We start from the raw sequence: 16,023 nt of genomic DNA on the forward strand, positions 1-16,023 counted from the left end.
TTCAACTAGCTAGTACACATTTTATAATCAATTTCCATCAAGTTTTACAAGTCACCTAAAATTGACTGGTTGACACTTTCATAACTGGCAGTGTCAGTGCGGGTGAAAAATTCCATGAAAACATTGACACGCGCTATGACCAATAACACTAGCTACTTGGTCCATAGTTAAGATTATTGTTGCTATGACATGACCACTACCGGACGTATAAGGTACCGTTTTAAGTTTTTTTGGGCGTTGCCATAGAGCCCTGTTCTAGAACTTGCTTTCGCAGGCCACAGTCAAGTTGTTTGACAGCCATGATTGTTCCTAATTGTTTGTATAATGCAGTTATTAACATAATGAAAGGCGTAGGAGTTCATCATCGGGCGTATTTAATAACAGGATAGCACGCCGTTCATCCAGTGTCAAAGTGCTGACAAGTGATCTCATCCTAAGCTCGCGTTTTCAAGACTCCTGCCAGCCACAGGCACAAACTATCATCTGTTGGAGCTGTTACTGAATAACAAACTGAAGCATGGGAAAGGGTAAGAAAACTTTGATAGGAATCAAGCTTTATTAATTGTTGAATTTATTCAATGACAGACGAAAAAAATTAGGAAGAGAAACTTATCAAGATTTTTGTTAGTATGCACTCCCTAGAAAACAGTGTGAACTCACATGTACCCAGTGTGAACTAACCTGTAAACAGTGTGAACTAACCTGTAACCAGTGTGAACTAACCTGTAACTAGTGTGAACTCACCTGTAAACAGTGTGAACTCACCTGTAACCAGTGTGAACTCACCTGTAACCAGTGTGAACTAACCTGTAAACAGTGTGAACTAACCTGTAACCAGTGTGAACTAACCTGTAACTAGTGTGAACTCACCTGTAAACAGTGTGAACTCACCTGTAACCAGTGTGAACTCACCTGTAACCAGTGTGAACTAACCTGTAAACAGTGTGAACTCACCTGTAACCAGTGTGAACTCACCTGTAAACAGTGTGAACTCACCTGTAACCAGTGTGAACTCACCTGTAACCAGTGTGAACTCACCTGCAATCAGTGTGAACTCATCAGCAAAAACATTTGTCGTGAGATATTTTGCTAGAGCTTGCCATTTTACTGCAAAATTTGTGAAAAAATTTCCGAAGCGATTTTTTTGTTTTTAGCGATAAAATCAGGGCTGAATTTGGCTTTATAAGAATTGAGTAAAGCAGACATCAAGCACCTTAGAAAAATCAACTCAGAAGCTTTGTGAGATATTTGGTTACGAGAGTGATGGAAAACGTAACTTAGTAACTTGTGTGTTTGAGCTTTGGCTTTGCATTGCTAGTCGTACATCTTGTTCTCTGTTTGTAGAAGACCCTCCACCATCTTACGACAGCATATTCAAGGAACTATCTGACAAGAAGAAACAGTCGGATGGAGTGGTCGACTACACCAAGGAGGCTGCAGAAGTGGTCAACACCAGGATGTCGGGAGCTATTGGGTTGTGTATATGTGGGATTTTCTGCTCTCTGCTCTCCATTGCCCTTCCGGTGACAGAAATCGTTATAGGTAACCCCAAACCAAACATTTATTGATATTCAGCCAACAATGAGATCAGAAGTTTGTGTATCCGCCTAATTTTATGAAACAAAACAAACTATTCAAGATTTTGATTGGTCCAGCAAAAACGACGTCCATAGAATTTGTGACTGACCATTGAGATACGCAATTTACCCAGATAAGCCAATCTCAAAAACTAGTGTCTCTCATCTGGTAAATTTATGGACGCTGAAAACTTTTAGGTGTTTTACTAGAAGCAATTGCAAAGGTTCTATATCCTTACTTATCTTCATAAAGGAAACCAAAGTTAGGCTTACTTGCCTTACAAGCTCGCCCCCTCCCCCATGTTATGTCATAAACCGGTTTATTCCAGTTAGTCACTTGATCCCAAGCATGTTTGATGAGCTTTTCTGATATGCTATCTAAAGCCATGCTGTTTATTTGCATATAATATATAATCTAAGGAGAAAAGATGATGATAAATGCACCAGCAACTTTTCACCCCTGTAGGCATGCTGACACTCTTATTGCCCACATACATTCTTGTTGATTACATATATACATAATATATTTATTAGCCTACATATATATGCATATACATGTATGTAATATATACATATTACATATACATGTATATGTACATACTAATGGATGCCCAGTGTTGCCCGAGTAATAAAAAAGTCTTTGAACAGAAAATTTATTTGTATTTAAAGGTTGACTTGCAACAAAATTCACATTACAGTTATTTGGTATCATAAGATTCACCATGTCTTACTCTGTTGTGTTGTAGGTGCAAAATATATGGAAATGTGATTACAAGCTCTTAAAAGCTCAAAAACGAACAATTAATCGCAGCCACACGAGACCGCCCTAGTTTTGATTCGCTTTCCAAAACGGCTCAAATGGGATGTAGTTGTTACAGGATGGTTTCTGATTACACTTTCAAGCAAAATTCGTCGAAATATTTTCACAAATATATTTTACGCATTCAATAAAACCATGTCTATTGTTTTTACGCGTCTGTTTTATCGCCATTGTAATGCTGTCACTTTTAGCACTGATATCTTATAACTTACCGTTAAAAATCGTTAAACTTTTTAACCTTACCTCGTAGGAGTATATATCATTGTCGGATAATCATGACGAGCCTGTTGGTTACCTGTGATAATCGAAAAGAGCTGCAAAAATTATGTGTGAAGTATTGGGTCACGTGATCAGATTACGACTTGATGATTGACTAATGCTGAAAGAAAACTGTAAAGTAGCGAGCATCTATATTTGATACGGGGTCTTCAGTAAAACCCAAAGTGTTTGTCATAAACTAGTGCTACGATAAGTTTTACATTAAGCTTTTTATTGGCCTTTCAATTCACGTGAGAACATACGTGACAAGACGATAACCAAACTGGAATGACTATGTCAGATAAATAAACAGATTCCAATCAACGGCGGCTTTTCGTTTTTAAGCTTTTAAGAGCTGGTAATCACATTTCCACGTATTTGACACCTACAACACAACAAAGTAAGACATGGTGAATCTTTTGATACTAAATAACTGTAATGTGAATTTTGTTGCAAGTCAACCTTTAACATATAACAACATTTGCCCTTCTTACTTTCAAACTAAATGTCATGAGAAAAGGGTTTTGTGTAGTTCACAATGTTTGTGAAGCGCAAACATTAAAAATCATTTGGCTAAAACAGGTTTCCATTTGCAGGTTCTCTTTATTTGGGCCAGTGCAGCGCTCAGTACCTCCTTCCCATCTACCTAATAGTCTCTGGAGTGTTTGGCGTGGCCACTGGAAGCTGCGGTTCTGTGCAAAGAATAGCCAATCGTAAGTAAAAACTGTCTATGGACTCACTGTTTTTGGCATCAATTAAAATGCTTGTTACAGAAGAAAATGGGCTTTACACGAGGGCTTCGGAAAATTAGGTTATCATGTAATGAAAAGCAATATGCTGTACCCAGGCAATAGCAAAAAATGTGCTGCACTCAGACAATATCAAGCAAGGGGCTGTACGCAGGCAATAGCAAGTTATCTGCTGTACCTAGACAATAGCAAGCAAAGTGTTGTACACAGGCAATAACAAGCAAGATGCTGTACCCAGGCAATGACAAGCAATCTTCTGTAACCAAGCAATGGCAAGCAATGTGCTGTACTCAGGCAACAACAAGCAATGTGCTGTACCCAGACAATAACGAGCAATGTGCTTTACTCAGGCAATAACAAGCAGACGGAAGATTCAGAGAGCGGAGAACAGAAGAGTGGAACCAAGAGTAAAGCTAGCGGGGGCTTCAGCAGTATATTTGGGCTCTTCACCTTCGCCTGGCTCATATGCGGTGAGTCCAATACACCCCTTACTTTCTATCACAAAATATACGTATTAGCTTGGCTATGTAGAACATTTTGCCAGACTTCTATTCCTCTTGCTGTCTATGCTGCATATTCTGCAAGATCAAATCGGTAGATAGTCTCATGCTTTTGCTCACCAGATTGGTTCTGGCAGACAACAAGCACAAATAAAATACAAGGTAATGAAACAGTGTGAATATAAAAATGCAAACTACCAATTGTCACATTATATCAATATCAGTTATGAATGTGAAAAGTTGACTTCCATAATTTCCATATATTTACGCTTGCAGAGGGCAAAAATACTGGTGAAAAATTAACTGTTTACAGAGAAAATGTTGAACTGATGAATTTATGATTAGCAAGGGATTAAGAATGAATGATCTGGTGTAAGGATAGTTGAGAGACTTGTTTGTGTTGTTATAGTTGAGATGATCTCATCTTATGAAGTGAAATAATGCTTTTCATAGAAAAAAAATACCGACCATTCTTTGCTAAAATCTCACAGCTAAGATTGTTCGATTAGCCTAAGTATCTATTCTTACTTTGACTTATTTTTATTAATCTTACACAAGCCCCACTACAGCAAATATTTTGTGTTTCATAAATAAGTCAATATCTAGAATAAAAACCAAAAGATGCACTTTACGTGCCGGCTAGGCCTTACCATGAAAGACATGTAAGAATTCTCTAATAGCAATATTACACCTTCTACTTCCTCAGCATCTCTCTGAGGAACACTTATGCTAACTTAAGCAGTGCTGCTGGCTCTAGCTGACTGATGGACGTGGTTTAGCTAAAAGTTAGGGGTGTTAAGGGATAATGTTACACCTTGGTCAGCCTGGCTGAGGAGGCTGACAGACGGAGTTGACCTGGCAACATAAGGTATTGAACTTTGAATTAATAAACGAATCGCTTCACAAGAATGAATCATTTAAATAGCAAACTAAAGCATTCGATTTATACTGTGCAAACAAACAGTGCAAACAAACTGTGCAACCAAGACTGTGAATTCAGGTGGAAGGGCAAACAGAAAGGATTTACATAAATTAAACCTAATACCCTCAACTATATATGCAAGTATGACGTTGATGGAAATTAAACAATAGCATACCTCAACATATACTTGAATAGCAGAGAATTGTACACAAATGACTCCAACTAAAGACTGTTAAGCTACCTGCTGACAGCGTGGTTAAGTAAAGCTTATATTGATTGTTACGAAGTTGAATATGGTATACCAATATACTGGTGCTGTTATATAACTGAGTCGAACATGATATATCAATATACTAGTGCTGTTATATGACTGCGTTGAACATGGTACATCAATATACTAGTGCTGCTATATGACTGAGTCGAACATGATATATCAATATACTAATGCTGTTATATGACTGAGTTGAACATGATATATCAATATACTAGTGCTGTTATATAACTGAGTCGAACATGATATAACAGTATACTAGTGCTGTTATATGACTGAGTTGAGCACGGTATATCAATATACTAGTGCTGTTATATGACTGAGTTGAACATAGTATATCAATATACTAGTGCTGTTATAGGACTGAGTTGAACATGGTATATCAATATACTAGTGCTGTTATATGACTGAGTTGAACACGGTATATCAATATACTAGTGCTGTTATATGACTGAGTTGAGCACGGTACATCAATATACTAGTGCTGCTATATGACTGAGTTGAACATGGTACATCAATATACTAGTGCTGCTATATGACTGAGTCGAACATGGTACATCAATATACTAGTGCTGTTATATGACTGAGTTGAACATGGTACATCAATATACTAGTGCTGCTATATGACTGAGTCGAACATGGTACATCAATATACTAGTGCTGCTATATGACTGAGTCGAACATGGTACATCAATATACTAGTGCTGCTATATGACTGAGTTGAACATGGTACATCAATATACTAGTGCTGCTATATGACTGAGTCGAACATGGTACATCAATATACTAGTGCTGCTATATGACTGAGTCGAACATGATATATCAATATACTAATGCTGTTAGATGACTGGGTTGAACATGGTATATCAATATACTAATGCTGCTATATGACTGAGTCGAACATGATATCCTAATATAGTTACATATTGAGTAACGTGAAATCCAGTAATAATGGCCGATTCACCGTAAACTTATATCAGTTAAAAACTTGCAGATGGTTTCTAATATTTGTTAAAACATCCGAATCATAAGCAAAAAGCAAGAAATAAACCGTTATGAATTGCTCAAATGTGTGACAAGATTTTACAGTTCTAAATATTATTTAACTGATATCTTTTGTCTCTAGATTGGTAAATTATAAGTTGCTTGTACCTAATGTGTGTCTAATGTATTTGCTACTTGTAGAATAAGTTAATTCATTGCTTATAGTATAGTGTTGACCTGTAGCTACACAGGAAGCTCTCTATATGCTTCTCATGTAATGAAATTAGAGCCTTTTGCGCATATGCTGAGCTAGAATTTTCCTTTCGCAGGATCCGTCTGGGCATTTCAGATGCAAGAATGCACTTCAACCGCTGGTTTAATGATCAACTCAACCGATGTCAGTTGCTTCACCAAGGATGCCGAATTCGCTGCGTCATCATTTTACTGCCACTCATTGCTATATGACTTTGCCTACTATGAGACAATCGCTAAGTGGGCTGTCATGGCTGCCATGTTATTTATTGTCAGTATGGTTTGCTGTTGTATTTGCTGCGTTTTCTGCTGCAAATCCTCATCAAAGCAAGATGCTACAGAGATGCAATAATTCCCACAGGCAGCTTTGCAACAGCGGAAACAGAGAAGACAATTACCACAAGAATCGCTTGAGTGTATTAGAAACCAGCAATCCGTTCTCCTAAACAAATTGATACAATTGGCAATCACGTTCAATTATGTTAATGAACAAACATCTTGTGCAAACCATAGCTGATGAAGATTCAACAAACATTTAGTTCCAAATATTTTCCGTGGCTTGTAACTTTGTTAAAGCTTTAGAATATAGTTTGCTTTAGTCGCTTTTGTAATCACCCGTGTTTGACTTTCTTCAAACAAACAGATTATATGACATTAACTACCATGCAAGAACAAACGGAGCATTTGGTTTATGTTACTAGTGAGTGACTACACCATGACCACAGGTGGCTAGACAAACACAATACCAAAAGCGCCGTAGTTATGCTGGGATGTATCAGACCACTAATGTAGTAAATTGATGACTGAAGAACTGCCATTATTTTGCTCTCAACCCTTCTCTGCTCAATACCTGATTGCTGAACTAAAGTTGCTGCTTGACACTAGATGCTCACGACATCATGCTAATAGCTTAGCAACAGCTTAATATATATATATATTACTTTATTTGCATTAATTTCATTTCAAATAGAAGTTTTTCAAATTATGCTATACAACAATAATACAACAAAAAAAGAGGGCAAAAGCCACTAAAATCGAATGAATAGCTTATAAACTTGGTTTGAATGTTTTTGCTGCGCCAGTATTACAGCCATAGTTTTGGCCAATAAAGGTATTTGGGAGCCGAGATCACAGTATTATTTAAGCATTGAAGTTATATTACAGAAAACTTCACAAAATTTATAGCAACTTTACAAATCAGTCAACACTACTTGATTTATATATTCTATATCCGTAGTAGTCTTTTGATGATATTATCATGCGATATCTATTACGCAATAGGTTTGTTTGCTTCGGATGAGGGCCAATAGAACTTGTGGCAATAATGCTCTTCGATCTTGTGGTTGTTTAGTAATCTGCTATAAAGGTGATCTGGTGATAATCGTTAGAAAACTTATCGACTATGTGACTTATTATTTGCCTCAAGCCAATGCCAAGATATCTTATTTTGCTGTTGAACCTCATTCTTTAAACTGCTCAGTTGAAGTTACTAGACATTCGACAAGCCATCTTTACTCTACCTTCAAAAAGATCAAATACGATACTGCCAATTTGGAATGTCTCTCTAGAACGCAAGCAAGTTATAGTCTGATATGAGAGTTTGAAGACAAGAGTGGACGACTGCGATGTATAAAGAAACCTGCTGTGTATGCTGACCTTTACATCTAGGGTTTGTCTGGCCTACATTTACATCCAAATGGTAGAAGTTTAGGACAAAAATCCTTAGAATTAAACTTTGCAAATGTAATTATGAAGAAGGAGAGCATGAGGTAGGCAACAGAATATAGACAGGTAGCTTTTATTTAAATTTTAATGAACGGTAGCCATTCGTTGAGAGACACTCACCTACATGTACATAACACATCTTACATGTATATCAACACGCAGAACAGCAGTTGATATAAAGTGGATGATAATAAATAGCCAGTATAGAGACGAGAAGTACTTGAGACACGAACTCATTTAGAGAGCTCGAGTGTTACAGTTGAATCAACCAAGCTTGCGCTATACAGGAAGAACAGCTGAGGCGGTACGAGTCGTAAAGGCATAGAATATTTTGTAGAAGAACTTGAGACCAGTCTGCCCACCAGGTATGTAACTAATAATATACCAAACCATGGCCAGTATCTGTATAACTGCGAATATGATCGTTAAAATGAAGCTTCGCTTCCACATAGAGAAGTATAACGTTGCACCAATGGTGAGAAAATAAACAATAGTAAAGGGAAGACGATCCCCGGAGAAAAGATGTTTGAGGTGGTTGACAGGGCCCCAGAGAGCGGAAAAACTCATAAGGAAAAATAGACTACCCAATGTGTATAACAAGGCAAATTTTCTGGCTTTGACCAGCAGAAGTGGCAGGTACAGAGAGCACATGAAAAAGCAGAATAGCCCAAGAGATAAGCAAAGCATGAATCCAACTATTCTTTGTTTCTTTGACAAACTCGGAAGACAAGGGTCAGTCTTAGCCTGAGTAAACCAGCCATCAGCTTCCTCTGATGATTCTAGAAGCTTCTCCTGGTCTCCTTGAGCGCTATTGCCTGTAAAGGCAGACCAACGTTCCCCGACACTTTTACTTAGGCTATTTAGACCTAAACCGGACGAAGCATCAGACAGAAGGCTGCTTTTGGAAGATGCCTTCTCTTTGCTGCTTTTGATGTAATCTTGAAGAACGCTAGCCATAGCTATCTAGTGGTGAAGATCTTAACCAGCTGTAATATAGAACCACAGAGGCTGTAAATCTGAATAGGAAAAACATAATCAAAGTGTAATACACAAGTGATTAGGTATAAAGTTATCTTCTCCTGAGGAGGCTGATGTATCCTACAGGATGAATTTATTCGCGGAGTTATATTTCGCGAAAATTGTCTTTTCATGCATATTCGCGGATGAATTTATCTGCGACTGAAAACTGCCACTCTCTAGGAAAAGTTAACTCTATTGCGGCTAGTAATAGATATTCCTACGCATGCGCACATCGCGTGTTTCGGTTTATATTTAGCTTACAACTGCGAGGCGATCACGCTATTCTACGGTAAACAATTTTTGCTGCGTCCAGAGGTTTTCACGAATATTCATCGCTTTGGAGGCCTTTGATAAGCCAACAACTTGTGGTAAGTAATGAGTTTTTTACATTTACTAAATTAGTTAAATTTTACTTTGGTTCTTCGGTAAAACGCAATACTAATTTTTTCCATCCCTACTGCTTCATTATTTGTTTTAGTGTGAGAGAGAGATTTTTCATCATACACCGAAGAACAATGATTGCAAGGGTGGTAGATGTCATTCTTAGAAGATCACCAATCATTCAGGGAGGTCTGGAAATTGGGTTGAAGTGACCGCAGCTACTTACGGGAAGAATATATCTGTTTTTAAAAAAGGAACGAAAACGCCTTTACGAGCACAAATCTTTGGCCAACCGGCAGAACTTTGCAATAGTATGGCACGGGAAGAGTTCTGATGATAACTTCCTTACCAGCCATGTAGTAGCGAGAGAATCGCCTTCAACACATACCCAAGACAGTGACAGCGACAGAGCTGCTATTACCAAAGTAACTAGTCAGAAAGCACCATTGCACGCTAGTATTCACATATCAAGAGTACCAGTTTAATTTTATTGCTAGAAAACCGCCATATGGACTAAACTGTTTATATTTACTCCATTCATCGTTTGTAAAATTTTATTTGTATTTGAAATATTTTATTAGTACACTCAAGTTTGTAATAAATTATAATACATGTATACATGAAATAAAATATATATAATTTAATCATGTTTGCTACAGCGATATCAAGGAGTTGTTGTTGATGAAGGGGTCTAGGTTGACTGGTTGCCTCTCTGCCAATATTCCTGCCTTGATGAATAATATTACTACTTGTCTCTAGTTTTCGTAGCCAATATGCAGTAAATACAAAAAGAAAAAATATTAACGAGTGTTGAGGAAGTACAATAACAATAGCTGAAGTATTTGATGAAAGCGATCAGTTTTTAAACAAAAGAATTAACTAATGCAGTTGATTATGGAAAAACGTATCTGCACTGCATATCAAATACATACCATAATGTCCAGATCAGAATCATGATCGTCCTTGACTTCGGTATTAGAGATTGATGGAGTTGATTCTAATGTAAAAAGACTAGGCGAGCTTTTTTGCTATGCTGAAGCCATGCCGAATAACTTGTAAAAACCTTGAATTATTTTGTAAAGTTTGACACAATGGCAATAAAGCTCGAAGCCTGGCGATGATTTTAAAGAAGTTTTGGAACTCGACTACGTTTAGTACTTCTGCCTCGCGGCTATTTTCGCGATGACGCCATTCTGCATATCTTGTGACAACCTAAAATAATTTTGTAAATAAATGTGATGCATTGCCAATGGTGTTAGCTCAAAGCTCAGTCAATGATTTTAAAAATGTTTTGGAACTCAATTACGTTTAGTATTTACATTAAAAACTAGGCTAGCGACTAGTTTTAAATTTGATGCAGTAGTTATTCTCTCTTGTGATTAAAAATAGAACTAATTATTCACTTAATTTAATAATTCGCGGGATTGACTGTTCGCGAAATCGCGAATTTTTATGACCAACGAATATTTTCATCCTGAAGGGTATTTAAAGGTTGACTTGCAACAAAATTCACATTACAGTTATTTGGTATCAAAAGGTTCACCATGTCTTACTCTGCTGTGTTGTATGTGCAAAATATGTAGAAATATGATTACAAGCTCTTAAAAGCTCAAAAGCGAACAGTTAATCACAGCCATTACGAAAATGTCGTAGATTGGAATCCCTTTCCAAAACGGCTCAAATGGGATGTAGTTGAACACAATGGCTTCTGTTTACACTATCATGCAACCTCATTCGTCAAAATATTTTCACAAATATACTTCACGCATTCAATAAAACCATATCTATTGTCTTTACGCGTCTATTTCATCATCATTGTAATGCTGTCACTTTGAGCACTGATATCTCAAAACCTACCGTAAACATTCGTTTAATTTTTTTAACCTTAGCTCGAAGGAGTGCATATCATCCTCTGATAAACATGAGCCTGTCGGTCACCTGTGATAGTCGAAAAGCGCTGCAGAAATTGTTCGTGCTATTTGGCAGAAAGTATGGGTTACGATTGGGTCAGATATGGGTCAGACTACGACTAGATGATTAGACCAGGCTGAAATGAAACAGTAAAGTAGTGAGCATCTACCCTACAGGATGAAAATATTCGATGGATATAGAAAGTCGCGATTTCGCGAAGTCAATTCCGCGAATTATTAAATTCCGCGAATTATAAAATTCCGTGAATAATTAGTTCTATTTCTAAACACAAGGGAGAATAACTACTGCCTCAAATTAAAAACTAGCGGCTAGGCGGAAATATTAAACGTAGCCGAGTTCAAAACTTTTTTAAAATCATCGCCGGGGCTTCGAGTTAACCCTATTGCCAATGCATCACACTTTACAAAATTATTCAAGGTTTTCACAAGTTACTCGGCATGGCGTCGTTATCGCAAAAATCTCTCCTAGTCTTTTTACATTGAAATCAACTTCTAATACCGAAGTTGATGACGATAATGATTCTGATCTGGACATTATGGTATGCATTTGATTTGCAGTGCAGATACGTTTTTCCATAATTAACTGCGTTAGTTCATTATCTTGTTCAAAAACTGATCCCTTTCATTCAATACTTCACCTATTGTTTTTGTACTTCATTAACACTTATTACTATATTTTTTTGTATTTACTGCAGATTGAGAATGAAACAGAACCTATTCCGTTTACAAAAACTAGAGACAAGTAGTAATATTCACCAAGGCAGGAATATTGGCAGAGAAGCAACCAGTCAACCTAGACCCCTTCATCATCAACAACAACTCCTTGATATCGCTGCAGCAAACATGATTATATTATATATGCTATTTCATGTGTAGATATGTTATAATTTATTACAAACTTGAGTGTACAAATAAAATATCTCAAATACAAATAAAATGTTACAAACAATGAATGGAGTAAATAAAAACAGTTTAGCTCATATGGCGGTTGTCTGGCAATAAAATTAAACTAATACTCTTGATAAGTAAATACTAGCGTGTAATGGTGCCCTCTGACTAGTTATTTTGGTAATAGCAGCTCTATATCGCTGTCACTGTCTTGGGTAGATGCTAAAGGCGATTCTCTTGCTAATACATGGCTGGTAAGGGAGTTATCATCAGAACTCTCCTCGTGGCTTACTGCTGCAAAGTTCTGCCGGTTGGCCAAAAATTTGTGCTCGTAAAGGCGTCTTTGTTCCTTTTTTAAAACAGATATATTCTCCTCGTTAGCAGCTGCGGTCACTTCTACCTGTATGATGAAAAAGCTGCTTGTTCTACTTATTTCATGGGGTAGATGACCAACCGTTGAGCAGTCTGCGTTTATTAGCTTTAGTGCAAATAGGTCGTGCAGATCATTGGACACTCTTTCTCTCTCACACTAAAACAAATAACGAAGCGGTAGAGATGGAAAAAATAAATATTGCGCTTTACCAAAGAAAAATTCAATTATTAATTTAGTAAATGGTTTTGAAAAAAACTTATTACTTACCACAAGTTGTTGGTTCATCAAAGGCCTCCAATTTGATGAATATTCATGAAAACCTCTGAACGCAGCAAGAAATTTATAGCTTAGCATGGTCGACTCGTAGTTGCAAGCTAAATAGACACCTAAACACGCGGTGTGCGCATGCGAAGGGTTAACTCTATTGCTAGCCACAATAGAGTTAACTCTTAATAGAGAGTGATTGTGTTCACCAGCAAATAAATTAGTCTGCGAATATGCATGAAAAAGGCAATTTGCGTGAAACTTAACTCCGCGAATAAATTAATCTTGTAGGGTATATTTGATAAGAGCTTTCCGGAAGAACTGGAAGTGTCATAAACAAGTGCTACAAGACGTTTTATATTGAGGCTTTTATTGGCCTTTAATTTCACGTGATAACATCACGTGTCAAAACAATAACCACAATGTTTGAGTACGTCATCGAAATAAAGAGATGGCTGCGATTAACTGTTCGTTTTTGAGCTTTTAAGAGCTTGTAATCACATATCCACATATTTTGCAACTACAACACAGTAGAGTAAGACATGGAGAGCCTTTTGATATCAAATAACTATAATGTGAATTTTGTTGCAAGTAGACCTTTAAATGTCTCGCTGTTGGCTATTTCCTTACAATGAATGTTTGGAGTTGTTTACCTCTAATAAGAAAGATTAAATAAATTAAAAACCAAGATATAAGTACATCTAGCCAATAGTGAATATAGATCAAAAGGCATAAAATGGCAGTGAAAAGTGACGCAGTGAAAGGCCTGGGGCATTAAGCTCCGGTCGAAGGCAACATTGGCAGACTACCAATGAGCTATAATTACCTGAAGCTTACAGTATCCCCTCCGCATTTAATTCAGCTTCGGCAATACCCTGTGTAGCCTAGTTTAATTACCCAAGTTCAGTCAATTATTATATATATTATATATACCATATATGGTATATATGCTGTTATATGGTATTGTGTTGTATGGTATATATACCAGCATATATACCATATATATATATGGTATATATGCTGGTATATATATATACCAGCATATATATATATGGTATATATGCTGGTATATATATACAAGCATATATACCATATATATATGTAGTTGACCTACCAGTGTAGCAATAAATACAATCTATCTACTTATAATCTGAGATAGGTAAGAGTGTCTATCAGACTACACAACCACTCCTTACCAATGCAGGTTCACTAGCTCAGGAGCTGGCTATAGACAAACTTGACCGTTGAGAGAGATAGAGAACAAGCATTAACGATTTCTAGGATACAGCTAGCTGGTGTCAGTGCTGAGACTTCTTGTCTGGCTGTTTGACTAGTAGAACCTAATCTTCATTGACTGCAAAAATGTTTATATGAGTTGGTGTACAGTATATCGACTAACACCTTCATAACTAGTGCAAAAACATGTGCGCAACATTATAATTACTGTAAGACTGTGCACGCCTGAATTATCTAATGCCTAATTACTGTAAGACTGTGCATGCCTGAATTATCTAATGCGTAAAATGACACACACTTGCAGATGTGAACATTACTATACATAACCCTACACAAATACAGAATTGAAGGCAGAGAACGAAACCACAGTGACTCCAATGCTTCATTTACATCCATCGGCCTAGATGAATTTAACCTCATGACTAAACACATTGTGAACCCCAGCTGGAACCCTTCCTGTGACCTAGAGACTATGACAGCAACTTCACACAACTGCTAACGTCTGTAAGATGAGCAAGCTAAACACCGGAGACACATGAATGTAAGGGAATCCACTTCCTTCCATCTATTTTGGATCTACCAACTATTCTACGTTCTAACTTAACAACGTGAGCTAGTGCTGTATAATATATTTCGAAATCATTCTATCGTTAGTGTAAGTTGCCATGTATTGCTTTATTTTATTACTGTAGTGTCTATTTACCTCTGTGCATTTATTGCTTTGGGCTCAACAAAGATAGGCAAGACCAACTTGTAGGCTACAACCAGTCTTCTCTCTTAGCACGGGCATTCAAAAACTTCTGTGGATGATAACCATAAACTTGATCAGCAATCAATTAGCACTTCATATATGATGTGCCGATGCTCTTTGGTTAGCTATCCAGCATAAAACATTACCACTTAAGCTACATTCTTTCGTGGATTTGAGATTTGCATCGTCAAACTAAGCACTTAGAAAGTAGAATCATACCTACCAACCCTCACGCATTGGGCGTGAGACTCACGCAATCACCCCAAAGAAAAAATGAAAATGCGTGAGATTTTTGCCCCAATTTCCATAATTTTATATATACTATCATTGATACATCAATTGCCCCAAAACCAAATCTCACGTATTGCCCCACTCTTGGGTTGGCAGGCCTGAGTAGAATCAACTTAAATTGGTCGACACCAGACAATCCATTAGGCCCACTTCATATGTACATCAGATCTATACCTGTCCTACATCACCAAGTGTGGGCTTTACCTTTATAACATTGCATCTGTGAGAAACCTTTAGAAAACATGAAAACGGAATGATTGAAGTGGCAATAAAAAAGAAACGAAGTAAACTCGTTAGTTTTGATACTACGCTATATGAAACTTAACACAGCTACAAACTACAAAAACGACCAAGTATATCCAAGAAGAAACATTCAAAACGAGTGAGCCAATCTGATGATGTTGTCAAGGGAAAAACCAAAACTACATAAAATTAAAAGCGTACTCGTCTTGATTTATTTTTAAAGCCTCCGATTGTAAGAGTAGAAAGACATCAGTCATTGAAGCATGCCCTATTTTACGATGTGGATGGAGCGGCGATAAATCCCAAGCGACTAAAAATAATAGCTACAGTATAGCGTAACGAGAATCTTTATAGTTTTCAGATGAGACAACTCCTAGATTCTAGGGCGGTTACGAAGATATGGTAACTATAATTATTATACGCGCAATAGGTATAACTAATAACTATAATAGCGACAGAAACTAAAGAGTCAGAACAAAAGGTGTTATCTTTGGCAACGCTTTGTAAATAATTTTTAGTTATATGCACCTTTAAAAGCACATTTATGTAAAAGAAGTGAAATGATGCCGACCTGCCTGCTAAAGGAT

General features: G+C 37.0%; 2 protein-coding genes across 3 annotated transcripts; one reads left to right on the forward strand and one right to left on the reverse strand.

Annotated features, from left to right (window-relative positions):
• Nucleotides 1–400: 400 nt before the first annotated feature.
• Nucleotides 401–6,874, forward strand: LOC137402008 (transmembrane protein 272-like). The gene is made up of 5 exons (XM_068088476.1): nucleotides 401–527; nucleotides 1,345–1,542; nucleotides 3,252–3,368; nucleotides 3,755–3,874; nucleotides 6,411–6,874. The coding sequence occupies exons 1-5, from the start codon at nucleotides 518–520 to the stop codon at nucleotides 6,683–6,685; spliced, it is 720 nt and encodes a 239-aa protein (XP_067944577.1). The 5' UTR covers nucleotides 401–517; the 3' UTR covers nucleotides 6,686–6,874.
• Nucleotides 6,875–8,237: 1,363 nt separating this feature from the next.
• LOC137401690 (uncharacterized) lies at nucleotides 8,238–15,710 on the reverse strand. Of its 2 annotated transcripts, none has more exons than XM_068088149.1 (3): nucleotides 15,638–15,710; nucleotides 14,112–14,269; nucleotides 8,238–9,044 (listed from the first exon to the last, which is right to left on the reverse strand). In XM_068088149.1, exon 3 carries the CDS (start codon nucleotides 9,013–9,015, stop codon nucleotides 8,338–8,340), a length of 678 nt encoding a protein of 225 aa, XP_067944250.1. In that variant the 5' UTR covers nucleotides 9,016–9,044; nucleotides 14,112–14,269; nucleotides 15,638–15,710; the 3' UTR covers nucleotides 8,238–8,337. The 2 variants fall into 2 exon arrangements, with proteins under 2 accessions (XP_067944250.1, XP_067944251.1); XM_068088150.1 differs by having other exon boundaries at nucleotides 8,238–9,074.
• Between the last annotated feature and the right edge of the window lie 313 nt (nucleotides 15,711–16,023).

Source organism: Watersipora subatra, chromosome 8, assembly GCF_963576615.1.
Source record: "Watersipora subatra chromosome 8, tzWatSuba1.1, whole genome shotgun sequence".
NCBI lineage: Eukaryota > Metazoa > Bryozoa > Gymnolaemata > Cheilostomatida > Watersiporidae > Watersipora > Watersipora subatra.